This window comes from Seriola dumerili, unplaced genomic scaffold, assembly GCF_002260705.1.
Source record: "Seriola dumerili isolate Sdu_G_001 unplaced genomic scaffold, Sdu_1.0 BDQW01000091.1, whole genome shotgun sequence".
Taxonomy (NCBI): Eukaryota; Metazoa; Chordata; class Actinopteri; order Carangiformes; family Carangidae; genus Seriola; species Seriola dumerili.
The window spans coordinates 8,290,646-8,317,134 of record NW_019174346.1 but is presented as its reverse complement, the minus strand read 5'-3'; the positions used below and the strand labels follow the sequence as shown (position 1 = coordinate 8,317,134).

Below are 26,489 nucleotides of genomic sequence, written 5' to 3'. Positions count from 1 at the left end.
GTCCCTTTGTCCTCCTCAGACTTGCCATTCTCCTTCCACCCAGAAGATGTTCCCAGACTTTTTCCCTGTTCTCACCTGTTGTTCCTCTGTTCCACTGCAATCACCTCACTTTCCCAGCTCTCCTACACACATGATCCCAGTTTTTCTCATTATCCTGTCAGTATATAAACCTGCCATTATTCACCAGATTCTTGTGTGAGATCAACTTGTGTTCCTTTTATGCTCCATGGTGTTTACCTGCATTCCTGCATTTGTTACTTTTCACTGGTTTCTGTTTGTCAGCCTGTCTCCCCATCAACTCATCTGCCTGTTTGTTCATCCGTCTGCCAGTAAGTCTGTTTTTCTCTTAAACTGTCTGTGGGTTCTCCCTGCTCGTGCTGACATCAGCTGAGGGTTTGATGTTTGATGACTTCTACCCAACTCTATTTAATTTTTCGTTTTGTGAGGTGACCTCTTAGTGTTGCTGAAGCTTTACTGCCTGAGAGCAAGTCTTTACTCAGGGCTGAGAAAAGCACCATCACCTACTGTGCATAGAACAACAGACTTCATCCCCCTGCTGTCATTGACTGAAATTCTCCAGTCAAGTTTAAGAGGATATTCATACTGTAGCTTTAGAAATATGACACTGCACAAGTCAAACTCAAATATTTCTAATATGCAACAACAATTTGTAGATTTCAAAAACAGGTCATCAGTGGAAGTTTAAGAACACGTTTTTGGCCTCCACATTGCATAAAATATTTGAAGTGAGTGAACTACATGTTTAGGTAGAACAGACCTATCAATTGATGAATCATAAGACAAACCCCCTAGACTGTGGCAATGTTAATAAAGATTTACTCAAATAATAATATCAATATATGTTTAAGTTAGGTTTTATTTCAAGAATTTAACCTTAACACCCAACCCTGAGGCTTTCTGTTGGCTCACTCAATCAAACATTTTACTTTTAATTTTCCCTCATACTCTTATATTTCAGCCTCTGAGCAGGAAGTGCTTTTACCAGCACGTTATACATTTCCATAATGTACTGTAAGCCTTGTAATTGATCCTTTACCTGCAACTGAAAGCTATTCAGCTGAGGTATTGAATTAAGTTAAGTGTCCCCACTATGTGGGTTAAAGCTGCATGACAAATGATCACATGCAGGTTGAGGCCACGTGGTTGAAACACAAAGCACAGATCAACATATAAAAAGTCCTGCTTTACTTCTACAATAATGCTCATTGTACAGATCTGGTAACAGTTATCTAAATCAACATTTAGCTGTAAAATGACTACATGCACAAACATTATGTCACATCTGTTGTTTTCCCCTCGTTTAACATTGTTGGAGTGTCTGCAGTAACTTTTGGTGAGGCGCTCAGCTGAAGGCTGGGTTGCGGACTCCAGACAGGGTGCTGACAGGAGTGCTCTTGCCTTTGAGGAGGGTGAGGGAGAAGATGAAGAAACAAACACTCATGACGCCCAAGATGATGACACCTGAGATGAGTGCGCTTGTCACTGTGTTAATCTGAAACACTGGAGCTTTCAGATTGGCTGAAGCAGTACAAGCACAAAGAAAAAGTCAAATCAGTTCATATAAATCCTACACATAGGCACAGCTACTAGTGACGCACTGAACATTTCTCAGGCCAATTTATTTAGTTTTTGTCGTTCCTGAGAAAAATTGCATAACTCTGGTCCTTTTCAGAGCTCAAAACGAACTCAGAGCAATTAGTCTACATGTTTTGTGCATACTGTATGTGAACACAGAATGAACTCAGACCCCTCTGAAGCGAACTGTTCACTTCAAGACTGTAGTCGTGATTTGCTTAACCTATGCATTGTTAACACAAAGTTCTCCAGGTTTGCTTTGCCTTTTTGCCATTGTATTTTTGACATGCCATTGACAGACAATATGCTATTGCATTGGGACGCTCGAAAAAACAAATACATGGAACCATGGCTGCTGGTAATGACAGTATGACTGGTGGATGACGAAATAACTACTGTACTTCTACAGATATAGAATGAACATATCAAACTATGACTGTCAACTACACATAGAAAAAATCCCTACCTGCACAAATTTATCATTCTGTCACACAAACATGCACACATATACACACACTGTCTCTTATAAGGTTGTATTTGTTAATGATAACAGAAGTTAACGATAATGCAGAAGCAGGCTGACTGCAGAGAGTTAAGTTAAAGTGTCACTGAACCTTTCAATTCAAGGCCACCTTGTGGTTTGTTTAACCCGTGCATTGTAATAATACAATATAGTATTTTACCAAATAGCACAAGAATGTGGATAAGACAAGTTTAGCAGCAGCCATCTCCCATAATCCAAAGCAAAGGATTATGGGAGAAGGTCTGAGAGCTCCAGAGGAACTATAGTGTGAGAAGAAAGAAGACTTAGGCCCCATCAGAGCTGAAATGGATCATAAAGAGAACTCAGACCTCCTTCAAATGAATTCATGATGTGAACACAACCTCAACCGCAACCAGCTTTCATTGGTTTAAATTATTCCTTTTCATATAACTAAAAGGCAACACCATGTTAAAAGTGTCATTGTATGCAACTGGCAAAATCTGAAGGCTTACCGAGTTGAGAGTTGTTGGTTGGCGTTTCATCTGTGGAATAAAGAGGGAAAGGACATTTAAGGTAACACTTTGTAAGGGTAATGCTTTGTATTCAGCACAGTATACTTTACTGTTCAATGGCGTGTGCTTAATTTCTTGTATTGTACATGAGTCAATGAGATGCTTTCAGGCGCATTCTGACTATCTAGGTCACCCAGATAAGTTTACATAAAACAATGTAATATCCCAGTGTCAAATACTTACGTACGTACGTATGTTTGACACACTTGAGTAGGTAATCTATACCTACTCAAGTGTGTCAAATTTAATATATCTAATCTGAGCTGTGCAGATTTAAACAGCTTGAGGAATTGTTAGAAATCACAGCATAAAAAAGAAATATTGTGGAGTTCATAAGAATGACAGGATCTTATGGTACTGTATTATGCTTTTATGTATGTTGTAGGTTGGAGGAAAAGGTTCTTCAGTTTGGATAATGTCAGGAGGAGGAGGAGGAGGTTGATGAGAAAACAGACTCTGACAAGAAGGAATAATAGTGTTATCAAACCATACCAATCCGAGTGATGATAGGCCCGGCAGACAGGACAGCATTTCCAGATGCTGTGTTTGATTCCTTTCCCTCTGAAATGTCTCTCTTTCTCCTGCTGCCACAGATCTATGAAAAAACAGGTAAAGAGAGATATGTTGGCAGAATGACACCTCCCCTGATTTATTCAGGAGACATGTGACAGGGATGGTTAATGTTGCCTTTTTACATTTCATAAACTGAAGTTTAGTGTTATATTATTATATGACACGTGTAGTGTTGGAAAGGTTACTTTTGAAATGTAATAGTTTACATATTACTAATTACCCTGCTAAATATATAGTAATAAATAAAGTAATAAAAAGTTACTACCAGACACTAGACACGTGATAGATAGATGCATCCAAAATGTCAAAGATCAACTTCACTGTGACATCATAATGCTCTGCAAAAACACTTCTGGCCATTATTCAATGCTGTAAGGGGAGATTGTGACGATATAGACTGGTTGGCAGAGGCATTAAACCACAAGCTGGGAATTCCAGTTTTCTTTTCCTTTTTTCCTTTATTTTCTGATAAAATGGAAATTCATTTTTATGATCATCAGTAGTGGAAGTATTCAGACCCTTTAAGTTACCCAATACAGCAATGTAAAACAAATCCATTATAACTGAAGTCCTTCTTTCAAATTCCTACATGATTAATTGTGTCACGCCCCGTCTGGATAGTTAACTTTTTGTTTCTCCTAGTGTTCTTTGTCTCGTACTTCCTGTTTTATTTTGATACTCACCTCTTTCTCATTTCAGGTCCTTTACTTCCTGCCCTCATGTGTTTCCCTCCTGTGTGATTACCTGCCCTGCTCTAATGCTGTCTCATTGCACCTGTGTCTCATTGTCTCAGTATATAGTCTTAGTGTCCCCTTCCTTCTGTGCCAGTTTGTCTTATTCCCTCGTGACAGCGTTCCAGCATTTTTCCTTGTGAGTTTCTTAGAGCCAATAGTTTCCTGACATGTTTTTGCCTTTTGACCTTGCCTTTTGCCTGCTGATTGTGTCTGTGTTTGAGTCCAAGCCTGTGGTTCAGCATTGACAGTACGAACTGGCCATAACATGGGCTCATTGGACTCAGATACAGTGCGCTCTGTGCTCCAGACACTCCAGTTCACAAGATCTACAGTCAAGATGAACAGATCAGACTCCTTCGCCATGAAGTGAAGGAGTTGACAGATCGTCAGGAGTCCCTCTTGGCAGCTTTCGGAACCCAGCACAACCATCTCATTGACCAAATGCGGAAGATGCAGAACCTGCCGGTCTCTGCCAAATTGACACCGACGGCACCTCCGGGTTCTGGTTCCGATGCTGCTTCTCCTGCGCCCACCGCACCGTCCCTGCCTCTCCACCTTTCCAGAGCAGAGCGTTTATCCAGAGACTCAGGTGAATGCAGAGCTTTTCTAACCCATTATGATTTGCATTTTGAGGTTCAGTCCTAGGCCTTTCCGTCTGACCGCTCAAAGATTGCATACATTATTTCTCACCTGACTGGGAGAGCAGAGGCCTGTCACCTGTCTGCAATTCTCTGTCGCTGTTTTCCAAGACCTTCACCCAGATTTTCCAGCAGATGGCCCCTGGACGGGAGGCAGCCCAAGCCCTGGTGAAACTGCGACAGGGTAAGAAGAGGGTCTCTGATTACACCATAGAGTTCTGCACTCTAGCAGCAGAGAGAGATTGGAATCAGCCAGCCTTGTTTGATGCATTCCTTGATGGACTTTCTGACACTCTCAAAGACCAATTAGCCCCCTGGACCTACCTGCAGAGCTGGATACCCTTATAGCCCTGGCTATAAAGATTGACAAGCATCTGTATGACAGAGGGAGAGAGGCAGAACCAGACCTTGCGGTTCCCCGCCACTCCAGCGGTGGCAACAGGCCAACAGCTCTTCTACTTCTACTTCTTCTTCTTCAACACTGTCTCGGGTGTTTGGTGATGAGAGTGAAGTGGTTTCTCACCTATATATATATATATTTTTTTTCCAACTGTGTTTATTGTGTGATATTTATGTAGTGTTTGTGGATTGTTTGTCCGCACAGGCAGCAGGCAGCGGGTGTTGCTCCACCTGTGTGGGTCCAGGCTGCCAGCTCTATGGCCAGTGTTGTCGGCGGCTCCGTTGTCGGCGGCTCCATGGCAGGGGTCTCCGCATCTGGGGATGCCGGGGTCAGCAGCTCTCTGACTTAAAGTTCAGCGGGAGAAGAGGTGGCTGAGGTGAGAGCAGGGCAGAAAGCAGTGGTAGCTGTTGTAGGGCAGAGAGAGCCTGAAGTTGAGGTGAGAGCAGGGAAGGAGGTAGTTGTAGATGTAGGCCAAAGAGAAGCTGAGCTGTTAAAGGCCAGTCTGGATACTAACACTGATTTAGACATGGAGTGTGACTTTGATTCTGACAGTGTTTCTGTGGCAGACAGTGTTTCCCAGAACACTGACCTGTATTCTCTGGAGGAGATCAATAATTTCTTGGACGATACTTTTGGTAAATCAGCCAGTGTAACTGATTATTTTCCTGATGCCAGAAAGTTCGTTCAGACGGCGAACACTCCGCAAAAGCTTGTGGGTCTGGACTTATTGGATGATAAGAAACACTACTGGTTAAAAAAAAACACATAACTACTGTAAGAAAAGACTGAGACGCTGAGGGGTCTCTCTCCGCCAGAGCTGGCTGACTGTAGTCGTATCGGCCTACGCTGATGACGTCAATGTGTTTGTCTGGGACTCGGGGGACGTTCTGAAGTTAGGGGCTGGCCTGGCTCTGTATGAGAGGGCATCCTCAGCAAGGATAAACTGGGAGAAGAGTGGAGCTTGTCTGGTGAGGCGGTGGAGTTCAAGATGCCCTCCTGGTCTCCCTGGGAGCCTTAGCTGGAGAACAAGAGGAGTAAAAGTTTTGGGTATTCATCAAGGCAGCGAAGACATACAAAGACAGAATTGGGAGAGAGTGTTGGGGAAAGTGGAAGCCAAGTTGTCTAAGTGGAAATGGCTGCTCCCACAGCTGTCCTACAGTGGAAGAGTTCTGATTATCAATACCCTGGTCGCCTCTTCCCTGTGGCACAGACTACAAGTGTTGGTTCCACCACCAGACCTCATGGAGGCACTGCAGTGGCTCCTCGTGGACTTCTTCTGGTTGGGTCGTCACTGGCTGTGGGCGGCGGTACTGTATCTCCCTGTGGCAGAGGGAGGGCGGGGCCTTATAGACCTCAGATCCAGGACAGCAGCCTTCAGACTGCAGGCAGCTCAGAGGCTGCTGTATTGCTGCGGTCTCTGCTGTCGGCTCCCGCCCAGCTCATCCTCAGAAAGGCTGGGCAACTTGGCCTAGATAGACAGCTATTCTTGCTGGACTCACAATGTGACCTGTCTGGACTCATGCCATTCTACAGGTCAGCAATGGATGCATGGAGGACACCTGATGTCACCTGACTTCCTGACTAGGGTTGTCACCAGAACCAGCACAGTTTCTCCGGCACATGCTCAACCCAAGGGAGGATGAGGACTGTCCACTACTAGGCTGCAGTCTAGCTGCAATAACAAATTGAAGATGGCGACATATTCAGGCACACAATTTGGTCCAGCTACAGCACCTCGGCCCATCGAAAGAAAAAGCCAGAAGAGTCACATATGGAAATATTTTACTTTCAAGGCGGATGATGACAGGTTGATTATAGACCTGCAAAAGCCTGTTTGTAAATGGTGCCTTCACACTTTCCAAACCACAGTTGAAATGCTGTGCAATTCAATTGCAATTTTACTGCTTATATTTTAGCACAGTATTGTTTACTTTAATACTTGAAGGCTACATGCCACTGTTCTTTTTTGCAGTGTCAAAAGTTGTTTCATTTTATTATATCTATTATTTCCACATTTTTTGTCTCAGGGCACTATAGCTGAAAAGCTGTGCAATAAAAAGTTGATTGTTTATATTTTAGCACAGTATTGCTTATTTTAAATTCTTGAAGGCTACATGCCACTTTTCTTTGTTTTTTTGTTTGTTTTTTTTCATATTTTTCAATAAAGGAGTTAAAGAGAAAGTACATGGAATTTATTGGGTTTTTTTTCTTTTGTTTTCTGTGGTGTTGAAATAGGTGTTGAGAATCGTGGAAATTTCACTGGTATTGGCTACTAAATTTCTGGTATAGTGACATCCCTACTCCTGACCCCAGGCCTGGAATGTGGCTGTTTGAGGAGCTGCTGTTTAACAACAGCTTCCTGTCTAATAGCATGCTCTCTTCAGCCACTTTGAGGAATCATTTTTTTGAAGCTGTGGTCATCAAGCTGGGTAATCTAATGAGGATGTCATTGTACACACTGACTGAGGTGACCAACATCAAGTCATCCCGAGTGCTGCAGAGGTTTGTAGACGAGGTGGGGCAGTCTCTGTCTGCTCCACTGAGGGCTTTTGTTTGGGACCGGGCGCTGGCTGAACAGTTGAGTGATGGCCACGAGTTCATGTTCCCCTCCCTCATCATCAGTCCTGCTGTGGGAGAGTGAAGAGAGAACAGTGGCCTGCTTCTCTCCCTGAAAACTCCAGTGTTGGGAAAATGTGTCTCCTGTAGGAAGAAGCAGCTGTATCACAATTGTGTAAAGGTCCTGAACCTCGGCTCACTAAAATGACTCAGGGAGTCCAAATGGACTGAGGTGCTTGATGCAGACTCTTCCCCTAAAGGCTGCTGGCGGCTCCTGTATAAGCCTCCTGTTGAAAAATGGATGGCTGACCTCCAGTGGAGGATCATACTCGGAGCTATAGCTACAAACAGATAGAGAGCTCACCTGGACCCCAGCACTGGGGAGGGCTGTCCTTTTTGCAGGCAGACAGAAACTGTAGAACATCTGGTGGTTTGCTGTCCTTGTTTGTCTGATTTATTTAGGCTGCTGCACGGGTGGGTGGAGGCTTTGGGAGATGTTTCTTCTGTTTCACTTTTTAGTTTTTGGCCCAAGTTACATCGTTAAAAAGGCAGACACTGGTTCTTATCAATTTCTTGTTAGCAACTGCTGAGCTAGCAATCTGGAAAAGCCATAAGAACAAGTTGTCAGGTGTGGGCTGGATGGAGCCGGTGCTGTGTCTGAAGGCTCTGGTCTCAGAATAGAGCAGTCCTTTTACAGACTGACCTGCAACCTGGATATTTTCAGCGCTGTGTGGGGGATCAGGCAGGTCCTGTGTTCCACTGGGGATTATGGGTCAATGCAGCTCAGTTTAAGATCTTTGGCACAATGTATCCTAAATAAAGTTGTGTGAAAGTCGAAAGTCTTCTTCTTCTTCTTCTTCTTTGCGATGCTCTCCTCCTGCTGACTCTACGACAGCGCTGCCCTCAGCCACGGAGGAACCTATGCAGCTTGGCCAAACCCACCTGACTCCAGTGGAAGGCCAGTGACGAGTTTAAGAGGGTTGCTGCATCTACTGTGGTCAACTGGGCCACTTCATCACCTTCTGCCCATTAATAGACCGGGCTCGCCACTGAAGGTGAGGGCACTGTTGAGCTGTACTTTGACTGTTTCCAATCCCTCTTGTTTGCAACCTCTAGTGTCTCTCACCTCCCCTGTGTGTTCTCTTAAGCATACAGTCCTAGTTGATTCTGGCTCAAACGCTAACCTAATGGACTTTGATCATGCCAGAAAGCTGGGCCTCAAAACCCTCCACCTCAACCAGCCCCTGGATGCAAGTGCCCTGGACGGCAGGCTATTATGTAAGGTGACTCATCACACCCAGTCACTGCACCTGTCTTTCCCCAACTCTCACACCGAAAGAATCAGCTATCATGTCTTTTGAGCTCCTCAGCACCCACTTATCCCTGGCTCACACTCCACAGCCCTCATATAGACTGGAAAACAGGGCAGGCAATTTCATGGGGAAAGACTTGTGTAAAGAACTGTTTTTCACCCTCTCAACCTTTCCTGTCAGAGCTTCAACCTCCTAACACCTCCCTGATTTATTTATATATTATGAAGCATCAAGACTGTCATCTGGGGCATGTTTACTCAATGTTCACATAATCAAAACCAAGTAAGGTTTAGCTTCTATGTGGTGGAACAAGCTTCCTGAAAACCTGAGATCTGGGCTCAAATCATTACATGTTTGCTGTAATGTTCACTCTTCAACTGTTTATTTGCTTGCTTTTGCTTTTGTTTCTGTTTTTATTGCCTTCTAATGCAATTTTAATGTCTTCTTAATATCTTATTTTTAATGTATTTTTATGCCTCTCTTACTAGTGTCTGAATGGTGCTGATATAAATAAACTTGCCTTGCAACTAGTACCTGTAATTGTCAAATAAATTAAAAAAGTACAATATTTTCTTCTAAAATGTATTGAAGAATAAAGTAATAGAAATACTACTCAAGTAAAATACATGGACCTCAAAATTGTATTTAAGAATAGTAAAGGTACTTAAGGTCGCTTTCTACTACTGATGATTATGTCTATCAGTAAATATCTGAGAGTGAAGTAGGTGAATCTAGGTGAAACTTGGACTCTCTTCATCATGTGTCCCTCATGAAATTAAGCTGTAGATGTGTTTAAGAGATATCGACAAAATCAGTGTTGTGTTTTATGCTAATAGTTTGTTATGTGAGTTATATAGGTACACTTTGTTATTCTCACTGGCATGAGCATTGCACAGTCATCTGCTCGACACAGCTTGGTGACGCAGTGCAGGAAAACAGTGGACATCTTCTGGTTCTTGTGCTTTACAAAGCGGAATACTTCAAAAGCAAAGCGGCCCATTTGGCTCTTCCCATTCTCAAAGACAGTGGTCTGGGGGTCTTTTTCACAGCTGGTTCATGGAGGGAAAATGAGAAAGAATTATTAGAAAGGAGAGCAAGAGAAAAATCTAAACTGAAACAAGTCACATATGAGTTTTCAAATGTGAGTTACCTAAAGAAAAGATCATAGCGGAGGTCATCGTTGGGGTTTCCAGAGGGCGTGGTGTAACAGTAGTCCATTAGAACGTTCCACCTGTTTAACATTAAGGATTAGTAAATCAGACTTCAGGGACTTCAGTGCAAATGGAGTCACACACTTGGCTCATCTCTGCTTGTAGGTGAAAATTGCCACCAAAATGATCTTTGTCTTTTCAGTAGAAAGAACTATCATGTGACATGTGACCTGTCACCAAGAAATGACTTTCTATACGACTACTTAATTTTTGCAATTTTTTTAGGGAAATGTAATTGTTGCCTGGATTATGTTCCCTTCCACAGCATATACAGTGTCTTCAGTGTTCTCACTGCTTCACTTTTTGTACACTTTATTTTAAATGGATAAAATTGCATTTTCCCACCAACCTACACACCAAACCCATAATGACAAGGTAAACATATGTTTTTAGAATTTTTGGGGGAAATTTATGAAAAGTCGAAAACAAAGTCTCTCATTTACAGAAATATTTCCAACCTGTGTTCAGGTGCAGTATTGTGGTGCACTGCATCATGTGATTTTCATATTGTGAGAATCTCACAGAGAGATTTCATGAGATTTGTTTAAATGCAGGTAAATCTGCTAAAAATAACTCTGAACACAACTGCAGGAGGAAACATGACATACAGTTACAGAGCACACACACACACACACACACACACACACACACACACACACACACACACACACAGATTCAAACAGTGAGCTGCTAATTGCCCTGTAGACTGGCAAAATGGATCTGTGGTGTCCAGGTTGGTGGTCCTGCATGTCAGAATCTCAGTATGAGACTCTGACAGATGTCACAGCTCGTTGCTGAAAATTTGTGTTCACCCAGATGTCATGTTTACATCACTGCTGATCCAAGCTGGAGCCGATATGACTACAGAGTCATTTGACTGGGAGTGAATGAAAATTGTATTTCTTCACATTGACGACAAAAAACAGATGTTAACAGGTTTTTTGTCGAGTCTAAAAGGGGTTTATGTATCATCAAAAGAAGCAGCTGGCTGTTAAGTACAAGTTCCTACTCAGATGAACAAAATGGTAGTGTCAATAACCTAATGTCTCCTGAGTGTTTAGCTCATGCTCATTTCAAAACTCTTCATTTCATATTTCAGAGTTATGGACCCAAAATTGACACTTTGTTACTCTTTCCAGCATCAAACTATCAAATTGATAGGAAACAGAGACAAAGGACCCTTCCCTCACAAACAGATCATGCTGTTAGCATGTCAGTGAGACACTCAAGCAGACCAAGGGTCAAAGGGTCAGCTCCAGAGGATCAACAAATGGGAAAACAGGCAAACTAGAGAACATAGGCAAGAGCTCCAGTTTGTAACAATAAGACACTGCCTATTGATATTTGACTGTTTCTTATATAGGAAAAGTAACACCAAAAGGACTGATAATCACTAAGGTGTGAATCCTGGCCTCTCCGTGCCATGCTGAATACACACACACACACACACACACACACACACACACACACACACACACACACACACACACACACACACACACACACACACCAACCTTTCTTCCTCGGTCTTTCTCTAGATAAGAGACATAAGCTACAACCAACATTCCAATCCTGAACAGTGACCAGCAGAGCACTCTTCACAGAGACAGATCTGAGAAAGAATATATATATACTTTTTTGTACAAAAACCATTCAACTATCAAAACGTTCAGCTTGTTCTGTAGATTATCAGATGTATACAACTTTTTTCTACTATTTATAATTTTCAAAATATTAAGCTTTTTCTCTTCTTCTCAATTTTTTTGCCATTCAAATGAATGGAAAGGCTGTTCATTGTTGTTGTTCCTTGAAAGCTTTAGCCTCTTTCAGCTTCAATGATAACAGTTTTATTTTCATGCTTTTTTCTGATCATTTTTGAGTTAAGTTGAGTTATAAAAGGTGTGTATTGCACGGAATGTTCAGGGCTAGAGTGGATGACATCATTGCTAGAGTGGGAGAAGCTCTAAAATTTGTCTGAAAAAAATCTGTGTAACATTTCTTTATGGCTACATGTTTCGGTCTTTACAAATAATTTCATCCTCTTTAGTAGACAAATTTGTCCTGTTTCATACAAAGTGTCTACCTTAGCACATAGACTAACAGAATTTAAACTGTCAGCCTTGAACTGATGGGAGTAACCTCCAACTCTCCCATAGACTGCAATACAAATTCAGGAGCTGATTTCAGATTTTTTGTAAGTTGCTCCTGCTTCCACATTTCTAGCTCGAGGAACACCAAAACCACATAGACGTGTTCAGGAGAGTCTTGTGGCTCTGATGCTGTGATCTTTTTGCTAATATTATGTACCATTTTTTCCTAAATGGCGGGAGTTTTGGAGGTTTGCTGACCCCTTTCTCCCATAGATTTGTATGAGCTCTCTCTGTCTTCAACAGCCAGACTCTCTCTCTTACACGCACAAACACACACACCCACAACCACACACACACATACACACACACAAATACACACACACAAACCGTAGACACACACACACACACACACACACACGCACACACGCACACACACACACACACACACAGAAAGCTGTTTACAAGTTAGTGCTCATAGAGGTGGATGACGGTTCAGACAGGACAGAACAACAGTAAATACAACAGGAGACATAATGAATTTAACATGCTCCAATGGTGTTGTGCTCCAGATCCTACTTTTACTTTCCTTTGGTTGTTAACTACCGTTCAACTATGAAAACGTTCAGCTTCTTTAGGAGATCTATCCTTACCTTCAAGTTTTTGATACTCTTCATAATTTTTGAAATAATAAGCTTTTTCTGCAGTTTTCTACAATGTAAGTAAATGGAGATGAGGTACAACTCCTTCAAAACTTCAACATCTTTGAAATTCAACTTCTCAAGCATACTTTCAGATACAGACTTCATTCAAACTTTGAAAGTGTTGTGAACAGTTTAGCTATTAAGTGATTATTCAGCTTATTGATATATTAAAGTTTCTACTGTTGAGGATGGAGTCCATCTTTCTTTTACTCATACAAATGATTACTCCTTCACATTTTTAAGGCATTTTATTCCTACTCCCACCTTTGGCAGTAAATAATTTGGCTTTCAACAGTTTCAATAACATGTTTCAACTATTGGCTTTTTCAACTAATGGACTTCAACTCCTACAGTTTAACATTTGGGCATCTAATTTTTTGAAACACTATTCTTCTGTTTATTTGAGCAGCTTTTTCAACAATTTAGCATTGTGTCAGTAATCTCTTCACCCAATTTAGGCCATTTAGCTTTCAACTGTTCAAATGTTTTTCTGTGTTTCACATTTTGTATATTTTCTACAGTTTTGTGCTGTTTGTTACACTTTCCAACAACAACTTACGCCTTTTTCAGCCATTTCATACCATTCAACCTCCAGCTTACAATTTCTGCTTTTAATCTTCAGCGGTTGCTTGAGCTACTTTAGCATTACTTCAGCAATTGCTTGAGCTACTTTAGCATTGCTTCAGCAGTTGCTTCAGCTTTTTCAGCATTGTTTCAGCAATCTCAATCAACTTGCATTCAACAACATGTTTCAGTTTCTCAGATTTTGCAGTTTATGGACTGCAGCTCCTCCAGTTTAACATTTAGAATACTTCGAGTTTCATGCTCTTTGTTAAACTTTTCATCAACAATTCAGGTCTTTTTCAACCATTTTATGCCATTCATCCTCCAGCTGCAATTTCTGCTTTTAATCTTCAGCCATTGTTTCAGCTTCTTCAGCATTGCTTCAGTGGTCTCATTCAGCTCTCAGCGTTCACACACATTTTCAGCAAGAAATGCATTTTCTAGTTATTCTTATACTTCCACCTTTCTACGGTCTCTAACTACTCCTTCATACTTTTTAGTACAGAAAGCATTCACCTTTCAAAACATTCAGCTTGTTCTGTAAACTATCGAATGTATATAACTTTTTTCTACTATTTATGATTTTCAAAATATTAAGCTTTTTCTGCATTTTTTTTGCAATTCAGACTGTTCAAATCCTTGAAAGCTTAAGCCTCTTTGAGCTTCAACTACTACAGCATACTTTCAGCTACAGACTTCATTCAAACTTTAAAATGTTTACAAGACTTTCCGCTATTAAATTTGTATTCAACTTTTTGATATCTTGTATAGTTTTTGAATGATCACAGTTATAGTTTCATGCTTTTTTCAGATCATTTTTAAGTTTATAATGGGTGTGCACTGCATGGAACAGCCAGACTCTCTCTCTTAAATGCACACGCGCGCACACACACACACACACACACACACACACACACACACACTTCTCCTATAGACTGTAATACAAATTCAGAAGCTGATAGCAACCATTTTCTCAGCAGGTGGTAGTAACGCAGTATCTAGGCAGAAATGAACGAAGCTGATTCTTATTGGCTAATTAGACTCATTTATTCTTACCCGTATTACTCTCAAGTATGAGAGCATGTATAAGAAAAATCAGCACCCCCCACAATTGCGATGTCCCTTTAGGCAGTCTACTCCAGTTGAAACCATAGAGTGTATACAAAACGTTTGCTGCAGTAAAAGAGAGAAACAGAGAGCGAAAAAGAGAGAGAGCCTAGATAAACTCTGAAAAAATGAAGCGGAATGAAACACACCACATGCTAATTACGTAAGGAATAAGGAGAGTTAATGAGAGGAGTTGTGTTGGGTGTGTGTGTTAAATGCCGGTCTATCATTCTGTAGTCTTGAGTTCGTCTCCCTTTCATACTATTGACCAAAGTTAGTTCAATCACTTTTTTAAGATCTATTAGTGATGTCTTTATGTGTTTTTGTGTGTATGTGTGCATGGGGTTTCACTGAAAAACACCACAAATATAATTTTTTTTTAAAGGTGGAATTACTTGTAGTCAGGAACTCTATAATAACTTAAGACAATGCCATCTGTAACCATAGGTCTCTGAATTGTAGTGGAGTGGGAAGTATAAAATGGCACGCATGGAAATACTCAAGTGAAATAAGAGTACCATAAAATTGTACTTAACTATACAGTAATAGAGTAAATTAACTTTGTTGCTTTCAATCACCATCTATATGGTCATAGCAATCAGTGAAAATGGGTGACATTTTCTGTATTGCTCAAAAGCATAAAATAGCCTACTACAAGGCCCAGAATCCTTTGTGCCCTTACAATTGCGATGTCCCTCTAGGCAGTCCATTCTAGTTGCAACCATAGAGTGTATATAAAACGTTTGCTACAGTAAAAGAGAGAGAGAGAGACAGAAGGAGAGAAAGTGAGAGAAAGAGAGAGAGCCCGGATAAACTCTGAAATAATGAAGCTCAATGAAACACACCACATGCTAATTGCATCAGGAACTATGACGAATGTTGATGTCAGGAGTTCTGAGGGATGTGAGGGATAGACAACGGTCTGATGTTCGGTAGACTCAAGTTCGCCTCCCGTTCGTACCATTGACTAAAGTTAGTTCAATCACTGTTTTCAAGATCTGTTGGCAATTTCAACGCACAACCTCAACCTCAAGCTTACAATTTCTGCTTTTAATCTTCAGCCATTGCTTGTGCTACTTTAGCATTACTTCAGCAATTGCTTGAGCTACTTAAGCATTGCTCCAGCACTTGCTTCAGCTTTTTCAGCATTGCTTCAGCAATCTCATTTAGCTCTCAGCATTCACATTCACTTTTTTATTATTATTATTATTATTCATAATTCTTCTGCCTTTATTGGCATCCAACTACTCCTTAATACTTTTTTGTACAGAAAGCATTCAACTATCAAAATGTTCAGCTTGTTCTTTAGATTATGGGATGTATACAGCTTTTTTCTACTATGTATGATTTTCAAAATATTAAGCTTTTTCTGCAATTGTTTTGCAATTCAGATGAATGGAGAGACTGTTCAAATCCTTGAAAGCTTCAGCCTCTTTGAATTTCAACTACTTCAGCATACTTTCACCTACAGACTTCATTCAAAGTTTAAAATGTTCACAAGACATTCAGCTATTAAAATTGTATTCAAATTTTTGATACCACATATTTCAATCTTGACACATCATTTCTACCTCATTAGTAGACAAATTTGTCCTGTTTCATATAAAGTGACTACCTTAGCACAGAAGTTAAAAGAATTTAAACTGTCAGCCTCAATGCGAGTACCCTCTAACTGTCCCATAGACTGCAATACAAATTCACAAGCTGATTTCAGGAGAAAACCAGAACTTACCCTTTTTTGTAATTCGCTCCTATTTCCACATTTCTGGCTCTAGAAACACCAAAACCACATAGAGGTGTCTTGTGGCACTGATCATGTGATAATTTTGCTGATATTATGCACTGTTTTGTATTAAATGGTACAAGTTTGAGATGTTCACTGACCCCTTTCTCCAATAGATTTTTAATGAGCTCTGCGTCTTCAACAGTCAGACTCTCTCTCTTACACACACACAAACACACACACAAACACACACACAAACACACACACACACACACACACACACACACACACACACACACACACACACACACACACCCACACACACACACAAACACACACACACACACACACACACACACACACACACACACACACACACACACACACACACAGACACACACACACACACACACACACACACACACAAACGGACAGATAGACAGGTGGATAGACACAGTTTCATTCCGGAAACATTTGGCTGTTAATTTCAGTTTGAAATCTAACGGACTCAACATTACATATATTCTAATTGGTGGATTACCTTTGGAGGTCTGTGGAGGCTACCTTTTTCAGGCATAAAGAAAGGTAGGCAGCCAGACAGATGGCCAGCATTGTCACCATGGCAACCTCTGAGTGCAGGCAGGGGATACACAGCTAGGTCAAATTACCTGATTAGAAACTCCTCTCATATCTGTGGTGTTTATCAACCACTTCACTGACATTTCTGCAATGATTTACACACATCTCAACTGGTTTCTATCAAAATCCCGCTATAGACTGCTCCAACACTAAATACAGAAAATAATTTACACACTTCGAAATTGTTTTCACTGGAAATATGTTTCAGTCCATATATAATCAGGAAGCATTCGGCAGTTAATTTAGTTTTTTAGTTAATTAATTTCAGTTTCTCACTGTAGCTGACACAGAAACACACGTAAATAAAGAGAAGCAGAGAGGTACACAGACAGACAGACAGGCAGACAGACACAGACAGGTAAACAGACAGGCAGACAGATAGACACACACACACACACACACACACACACACACACACACACACTGACTAACTGACTCCACATTACATACAGTATATTATAATTGGTATATTACTTTTGGAGCTCAAAGAGAAAGACAGGTAGGCACCAAGTAAACAACTTGGCAGAATACAAGTGATAGTGGACAGCACGATATGACAACAGTAACCTACTAAGCCATTGTTGTGATCACAAAATGTAATTTTGGTTTAGTGAATATGGAACGCGTCTAGATGTTGATTGAATACCTCCTGTCCAGGTTAGTGGCTTTTACAGCTGCAAACACCCGTGTCTTCAGGGTCAGTCCTGCCATGGGGATGGACAGCTGCTGAATGTACGAGGAGTCCTGCAGATAAACCACAAAAGCATTTCAGCACATTTGTCACAGTTCCTGACCCCTTCTTTTCATCTTGTTCAGAGTGATTTCTTCAGTCAGACTTCTCTTTGTGAATCAGAACAGATCTATCATCTGGTTTCCATTGAATCCCACTTACTAATGTTTGGTTCAAACTGACAAGTTGATTTAGTGAAAGTTTGAAACGAGTTGAGGAATAATCTTCTCTAATTACAGGAATAAAGGTAATTTGCTGCCTACTTTAGCTGCATAAAAAGGTTTTCTGAACTTTATCTTCCCCATCTTGTACATGGATCATCATTCTCAGAAATCATTGCAATCACAGATATAAAAGCTGCAGATTGTCTTTAAATAGCTGCAGAGCTTCTTATGCTCTTTGATGCTTACTGACTAAGTATGTCTTTGGTTTATAGCTTTCTTGCCAGCACAACACCCTCAGCTCCCCTGTGTTGCAAAGAGTCAGATACTTGGACTTACATTATAAAGCAGGAGATTCAATGTGCTGATGAAAGTACCATTGCTGTCCTTCACTGAGATTGCAGCTGCTGACCTTCAATAAAGATAAAAAATAGTGCCAAAATATTTTTGATGTAATTTAAGTAAGCATAGATATTGATTTAATGTTCACAATATTAATAAAGTACTACAAACTTCCTCCACCCTAAAACCATAGCTGAAGTTCTTAATTGCAACTGTAAAAGGTTGAAACATACTGTCCAGAGTCCTTGCAACCATTTATAATCTTCAACTTTGCATTCTCACATCTGTTTTCATATCAGTATTTGCAAATTAGAATTTAGCCTTGACCAGTGGACCACTGGATGTTAGAAATGTTATATACAGGAGGCAGACACACTTCAACACTAATGAAATGAAGCTGAGAATGATTAAACTTTTTTGCTAGTCCATCTCACTGGCTTCTCTAAAGCCCCACTGGAGTGCTGTCAAACCAAGTTAAAAGAGAAAGCGGTCATAAAAGTGAGACTTACGAGGCCAGCTGTGTGTTGTTGACCAGGTATTCCAGTGGGTAACTGCAACTGAACTTGTACAGCAGACCTGGCAGGTAGCTGATGATGGTGGGGGGGTCCGGTGTGTCGATGTACCCTGATATGTTACCAATCTGCACCAGTGACAAGTTCCCATAAGCGTTGGGTCCTTGAGCCGTGGAGACCTGCAGTAAAGAATATCAGTTTCGGTAAAACTCCTCCTTCTGGCTCACTAACTGACCTAGTAGCTTTCTGTGGACACAGGGGTTGATACCATCAGCAATACCACTGAGCATACTAACACACCTCACTAATCCCCAACTCAGTCCATCCTTATCTGAAAGCAGATCCTCCAGGAAATGTCCTATTCCATCCAGCTAAATACTGGTATAACACATGGGTGAGAGAAAGCTTGCTCAAGAAAGATTCACTTTCAACTACCCTCTTACTCATCATCCTGACAGGGCCTCTGGGGTCCCACAGCAACCCCCTTCACTGAAATAAAGAGTGCTGGACTTCATTCCCATGCAGGATAAACACAGCTTGTCAACATCTAAAAATGGATACTGTGAAGGAGACAGCTGGCTGAAGTAACAGACACATCTAATTTTTTTCCTACCAACTGATCTGAGCATTTTTGCTGTTCTCAGATTCAGTTTTTACTTGTTTAACTTCTTTTAGTTTAGTACAAAATGTCATAAAGATAATGTCAACTAAGGTAGTGAGTTATTCTATGACAGTTTGTAATACACACCTTATTTCTGAATCACAGCAAAAAAAACAAACATATTCACTCTTTCCTGTAAACTAGATTTCTACTTGCTTTAATGATATTTTCTCAGTGCTGTTACTATTATGTATGACTGCTTACCATTCCACACACTGAAAGACGAGAGATAAGATCTAAAAGATCAGTGATGCTGACAGTAAAATCTGTAAAATCTGTAGAACAATCATTTGTACCATTCTTGTTCTTCTTACCACCAGGGAGTTGCCACAGGACTCCAGCGATGCCAGGCTAATACTAAAGATTACAACAGTGGGAAAGGTGTTGTTATTAATGAATCCGCGGCAGTGGGCGTCTCCATGGCGACCATTGAGGGCCAGGTCAGTATCGGTGTAGCCGGAGAAGAGGACAGGGCAAAAGTTGATTTTGAGGGTTATGGTCTGCACCCCACAGTACACACTGATATCCCTCTCCGCTGCAAGGGACACACACACACACACACACAAAGAAAATACATAAACGAGCCCTGTAGCAATTTTGTCATACTGATGAATGAATAACTGAATAATAGAGAAAAGATTAATGTTTAATCGGAGTGAGTTATGAGGTCAAGTTAGATTTTGAGCCTAAACTGAATTTTACTGGACAATACTGTTTTAGGAATAGAAGTGGAGTTCTGGGATTACAGACCACAAACATTACGTAAATTTTATTCACTGGTATGTGAGGAGAACTTTCCTTTAAGAGGATATTCAGGTGTAATTTTAATTCAGTGTTTCAGAAACAGTGTGAATTTGTGTCAGTTTCTTTGAGTTCCTCACCAGGAAAGCGGCTGTGAAAGTTGGCGTCACAGTTGTATCCATTGAATTGAGCTTCAGCTGATAAGGCTTTACAAAACAGTAAAAGAATCAAATATATATGTTCCATTTCAGCACCTGAAACAGAGTGAGAATTTAATGTAAGAAATCCAGTCTATGCACAAATACAACCTTAAAAGGTGGGAAAACAGAAAGTGAATCCATCATTTATTTAATTATTTTACTGAGAAAAACCCAAGATATTCTTCTGCAAATGTATGACTGTCATTGTGGAATATTTTCCCAAAAGATTTCAGTTATCTTGTAACAGTTCTGAGAAGCAAGCATAATGGTTATCTTGTGTGCAAACCCTGTATAAACCTCTGTGAAAACCTCTTATCACATAACTATTGTCAGTCACTCACAGTGTCTCAGTCCTGAGGAAACAGCTAAATTAAAGGACTAATTACACCACATTTGTAGTTAGCGTCTCGAGCTCTGACAGCAGATGGTCTTGCACCTGACAGCTTGAGGTAAAATGGAAGACTGTTCTACAAGAGGTAGAACCACTCACCCTGGTTCCTGGAAGCCAGCAAGTCAGCGGTATTCCATAAGCTTCGGACAGACGATGGAATGGTCTGCACAGCATCCCTACCTGACAACTAGAAACAGGACTCAGGAGCAGGGGGGGAAAAGGGATCCCACACATAAGAGATTCATTATTTGAACATGTCAACAAAAAAGGGCTGTCCAAAGTGAACATGGGAAAGTCCATCAAATCTGAATGTGTTATTCAAATCCTTTCACATCCGCAGAAACATGAGCAGGTTTTGAAGTTTCCCACTCATATCCTTTCGGCCCAATCTGGCTCTGTCACTGCTCACAAATGGTTTGACGCTGCATGAGGTCCAGCAGTGTGGGGGGGGGTGTATTATCTTTTCATCGCTCCAGTAGCCCTGGCCTGCTGACTGAGCCTTTCCTTTCTTCCCTAGCTGGTTGGGGAGTGCAGAGCCGACCAAACTGACCCTCGGCCCCAGGAATCCACACTTTTCATGCTTTGTGTGTGGCAGTCCTCAGTCATCACAGCAGTAGGCAATCTGCTCGGTGGAGCTGCGAGCTGCTGCCGGCCTGCCACCTGATCCCACAACTTTGATTCCTGGTCACAGGACTCCCACTGCATAAAGAGAGCAAAGCAAAAGAGAGCAAAGCTCACGATACTTCAAGGGAATAACCTGTCCTCGCTGCCCCATCTTCCATATGGATAGCAGTATATGTGATGCTCACCGAAATGTGAGCCAGACAGAGGATGCAAAGGGATTCTGTGAATATGGAGTATGGGATAGAGAGTGATATTGCAGTGACAGTTCCAAACAAATTTCTCAGTTTAGGTCCAATGGAGAAGAAAAGGTACACTTGCTTGGTGTCTCTCTTCTGACCATTTGAGAATCAAGCCACATGCATTTTTACTCTACTTATCTTCCTAGCACCAAGATAACTTCACACTAGTTTCAGTGAAGATTTGTCTCCATGGTAGCTTCTCAGCAATCTGTCTTGCAGTGCATCATCAGTTTTCATGATGGATCATATCTTGTCTTGAAAACAACTTAAGGTATTCAACAATGCATTTTGTATTTTGCCTAAATTCATGTGAGTGCAGTCTCACCTGTTTGAGAGCAGTCTTTGGCTTTCATCTTGTTGATTTCATCAGTTCTTCAAAGTTTCAGCAGTCACTATAATTTATGTCAAACCCAGTGTTCAAGGGTGTTCAGGCAACATTTATAATCCTTCAGTCCATTGTGGTCTTTCTGTATAAAACACCTTGTTCAAACCAATGACTCATCGAAGCTCAAGACATTCAGGTTTCTTCCTTCACTGCTCTGATATTCACTGAGGGTTGTGGAATGGCGATGTCTTATTTCTTTCTTTGTTAATCCAGATAAATTATGAGTATCTTGGCCAGAAACTGGAGATAGCACATTGCTTCACTGCAGACTGATAACTATCTGGAGTGCCCCAGTACATCAATTATCCAGAACTCATTTCATCAGTCTATATACTTTATAGTTAGACACAGTTAGTCTTATCAGTTGGAGGGCATCTAAGTCCATAGAACATAGCAACCACTTTTCATCACCTTACACACAAACAGACGCGCATTGTCAAACCACAGCATTCAGGTTTACTTAAGGTTCACTTAGCTAAATCCTGAGTGCTCCTTGGAGAGAACAGTTTGTGGTGTGTTAATGTTCAGTTGTAGGACATGTATTTATTCATGGAAATGATAAATTCTCTTGACAAAAACATCAAAAAAATTTATGGAGGTTACTGAACAACTTGTGGATAATTTGAGCTAGCTAACAGCTCGTCTCATCAGTATTGAGGTTTTGCCCTGGTCTGAACGAAACAACTGGCATTTTTTTCTAGTAACCACAGACAGAAGCTGCACCTGACAAGAACACAGCAACCTGTATTTTCTCGCTCTGAACCAGGAACACAAACATAGAAACTCTCCATAGGAACATCATTTTCAGTCTGTGTGTGTATGCCAGAGCTCCTCCATCAGTGACACAGATTTTATAAAGCTCAGTCAAAACCTCTGTGTAGTCACACTAAAAGCAGGATCATCATCATCACTGATTTTTTCTTTTTTTGTAGTTAATGACTTGTTTACCTCTTACGAACCAGGGGCTGATGCCCCACTAAAATGTTATCATGCTCAATGCTAGAAAAACAGAAATATCTATATGTATCCTTTGTTATGCAACAAAACATGAATCATGAAGTATGCTTGTTGCCTTGATCTGATCTGTGATCACTTTTTAACTCAGTATGCAGTGTATTTGTTTATTTGTGTATTTATATTTGTATTTGTGTATTGTGACTTATAGTGTTTTTTTTGGTTTGTTTGTTTGTTTGTTTTTGTTTTATGTAACCTGCCTAGGGACTACGGATGTAAATTAGCATTTTTGCTAAAATCTGGCATGATTATATTCTGTATATTATACTGATGTTCATTAACATGAATTGTCCCTATCGAACAAACAAACAAACAAACAAACAAAGCCAGTTCACACTGTGTGTTCACAAATAAAGCAAGCTCACCCAATGTGCCCAGAGCGCCATTGAAGAAGACTTTTAAACCTTTGAATTAAATGAGCTAAATATATCTTTCCATGTGTACTTTGATTTGAAATATATATTTTGCTTGTTGTCAAATGTGTTCAGAAAATACTGTATGCCCTGGTCACTGATGCATATAGTTTAGTATTTATGTTTATTTCGATCCCCATTACTTTTTTACCTTGGCAACAAACTGATGGTGGAGGACTGGTTCTGCTTGTGAACAATAGATGGTGTAACCCCGGTCATATCACAGTGAAGAAGAAGATCTGCTGTCTGGATATTGAACTGTAGGCAGCTGGTGTACTGTACTATCTACCGAGGGAGTTCTCTCACATCGTCGCCATTGTTGTTTACATTCAACCATGAGCAGAGCCTTCAGTCACCTCTCACCTGACTGACTTCACTCAGTATGTTGACTGTCCCATAAGGGAAAATGAGACACTTGATCTGTTGTATGCAAATGTCAAGGAGGCCTACACTGCTTCAGCTCTACCACCACTTGGCAGATCAGATCATAATCTGTTTTTTCTTCAGCCTTTCTACAAACCCTGTGTACTGAGGCAGGCTGCAATTACCCGCTCATTGAGGAACTGGAACCCGGAGGCCAGTGAGTCTAAAGGACTGTTTTGAGTACACAGATTGGAATGTACTGATTTGAGTCACAGGATAATGATAACAGCAAGGACCCTGACCTTGATAGAGTGGTTGAATGTACCACAGACTACATCAACTTCTGTATGGACACTGTAATACCAGCATGGACTGCTTCACGTCCTGGATTGTGGATTACCTGACAAGACGACCACAGTTAGTCAGGCTCGGTAACTGTGTCTCAGGGACAGTGATGATCAGTGCTGATCATCACTGTCCCTCCACAGGGGACTGTCCTGGCTCCGTTCCTGTTCACCCTGTATATGGTGGACTTTAAATACAACTCTGAGTCCTGCCACATCCAAAAATACTCGGATGACACAGCTATTGTGGCGTGTATCAGGAACGGGCAGGGAGAGGAGTACAGGGATCTGACAATGGCCTTCAGTGAATGGAGCGACAAGAACTGCCTCCTTCTAAACACCTCCACGACCAAGGAGATGGTAATCAACTTTCTGAGGTCTAGGCCCACCCTTCAGCCAGTCAACATTTGAGGGAAGGACATTGAGTTGGTGCACACTTATAAATACCTAGGTGTGCACCTGGACAGTAAACTGGACTGGTCCCTAAACATGGATGCCATCTACCGGAAGGGGCAGAGCCGGCACTTTTTCCTCAGGAGGCTCAGGTCCTTTGACGTCTGCAGTGAAATGCTGCACTTATTTTATCAGTCAGTGGTGGCCAGTGTACTTTTTTATGCAGCAGCATGTCCAACATGAACACAAGGAGACTGGACAAGTTTGTAAAAAAGGCTGGGTCTTTGCTTGGAGTCTGGACTCACTCAGGACTGTTGTGGAGAGATGCATGCAATGTAAGATGGAGGCCAACCATCCTCTCCACAACATTCTGGCAAGACAGAGAAGCAGCTACAACAGGAAACGTCTCATCTCACTTCACTGCAGAACAGAGCTGTTCAGGAGATCCTTTATTCACACTGCCATTAGGCTATATAACAACTCAGCCTTGACTGCATCCTGATCTTGTGACCAAAGTGTATAAAGTGTGAATAAAGATCACAATGACAATACCAACACTACCAACAGAAGTTTTTCTTGAACTGTATATTAGATCCCTATCCTATGCATCACATAGGAGTTTTTGCATATTAGGTGTCACAAACAGTTCAGGATGATTCAAATTCCTTATGTTTGACAAATTAAGTTTCTCTATATAGGGTGATAAGGTTAGTAGGTCAAATGACCTAAGTTTTGGTTGAAATATACTTGACACTTAAATAAGGTCACAGAAGACAATTAATCATCCTATTTTTCAAAACTGTGGTATTTGGTTCAGACTATGATAAAACCAGTGATGATCTCTCTCAACAGAGAAAAGATCTGAGGATCCTTTCTTTAGAGTGAAATCAACCTAGACTGGGTGCCGTCACACTGAGCTCTCTTTATCAGTTTGAGTGGCACACAAATAATTTTGCATCTTTGACAAAATGAAAGGGTAAGTCTCTCAGCTTTTGTTGGCTAAAATGTCATCACTTGGCACGTATACAAGCAACCAAGTTTTTGCATCATTCTCAGTGTCCCTCAGGGAGTATCCCTGTATAAGCTTGTCCTCCTTCTTGACATAGCCATTATATACATGACAAATGCATTCTTCAGAGGAGGATGTATTCTCTGTCTGAGCAATATACCTGTCGCAGGAAAGGAAACCTGCTAAAACATGACTATATTGAATACAGTGACTCATATTCTTAACTATAATGCTGGGTATTATTATTATTATTATTATTGTTATTATTATGATAACTAATAACTAAGCTCAAGTACTTAATCATCACCATCCTCATATATCTGGTACCTGTAAATTTCCTTCACTCACTGCTCAAGTGTGGGAACTACATAGGACTTGGTGTGAATGATCTCAGGGGTGAACAGTATACCTGACAGTAAACAGTCATGTATGCTTGATTTGCCAAGAGAGTTGTGACCATCAGAAGCAGTCACGGAAAATGTCTAACTACGTTTTGCAATTAGGTGATTTATAAATTGGTTTTGAGTCACATTTATAGTGGCAAGTGGCAATAAACTGTGACAGGAACACTTCAGAGTAATGCAGGGGGAGAGAGCAGAGACAGGAAGCTATAAATGACCCCAAAGGCTCTGGTTACATGTGTAATGAAATTGACAGGACTTACTTAATGACCATCTTGCGGTTGTATGCCTTCTCAGACTAGTTTATCCAGAGTCATATAAAACATTAACCATTTGTGTGAAATTTTATAATTGCTGTGTGAGGTCTTGAGCAATGGTTAAAAAGTGTTTTGTGAGGTCACACTGACCTTGACCTTTGGCTTTTGACCACCAGAATCTAATCAGTTCATCCTTGAGTCCCAGTGGACGTTTGTGCCAAATGTGAACAGATATTGCATTCACAAGGCCAAAATCATGTTTTGTTAGGTCTCTGTGGCCTTCATTTTTAGCCACCAAAATCCAATCAGTTCATCCTTGAGTCGTAGTGAATATTTGCGCCAAATTTGAATAAGTTCTGTAAAAGGTGTTACTGAGATATTGCGTTCACAAGGCCAAAACCACTTTTT

The 26,489-nt window shown here is 40.9% G+C and overlaps 1 protein-coding gene across 1 annotated transcript; it reads right to left on the bottom strand.

Moving 5' to 3' along the window:
* Positions 1-1,363: 1,363 nt before the first annotated feature.
* LOC111222327 (zona pellucida-like domain-containing protein 1) lies at positions 1,364-20,294 on the bottom strand. The gene is made up of 10 exons (XM_022746028.1): positions 20,189-20,294; positions 19,622-19,842; positions 18,644-18,825; positions 18,132-18,204; positions 17,548-17,645; positions 10,017-10,097; positions 9,744-9,915; positions 3,145-3,247; positions 2,593-2,622; positions 1,364-1,539 (listed from the first exon to the last, which is right to left on the bottom strand). The coding sequence occupies exons 1-10, from the start codon at positions 20,292-20,294 to the stop codon at positions 1,364-1,366; spliced, it is 1,242 nt and encodes a 413-aa protein (XP_022601749.1).
* Between the last annotated feature and the right edge of the window lie 6,195 nt (positions 20,295-26,489).

What these genes read in the sequence shown, in the direction of transcription:
- LOC111222327 (XM_022746028.1), bottom strand. Translation starts at nt 20,294, where the DNA reads ATGGAACATATATATTTGATTCTTTTACTGTTTTGTAAAGCCTTATCA. An exon ending in CTTTCACAGCCGCTTTCCTG is followed by an intron (nt 19,843 to 20,188) that starts GTGAGGAACTCA and finishes TGTCCCTTGCAG; the next exon opens with CGGAGAGGGATATCAGTGTG. An exon ending in GCCTATCATCACTCGGATTG is followed by an intron (nt 2,623 to 3,144) that starts GTATGGTTTGAT and finishes TTTATTCCACAG; the next exon opens with ATGAAACGCCAACCAACAAC.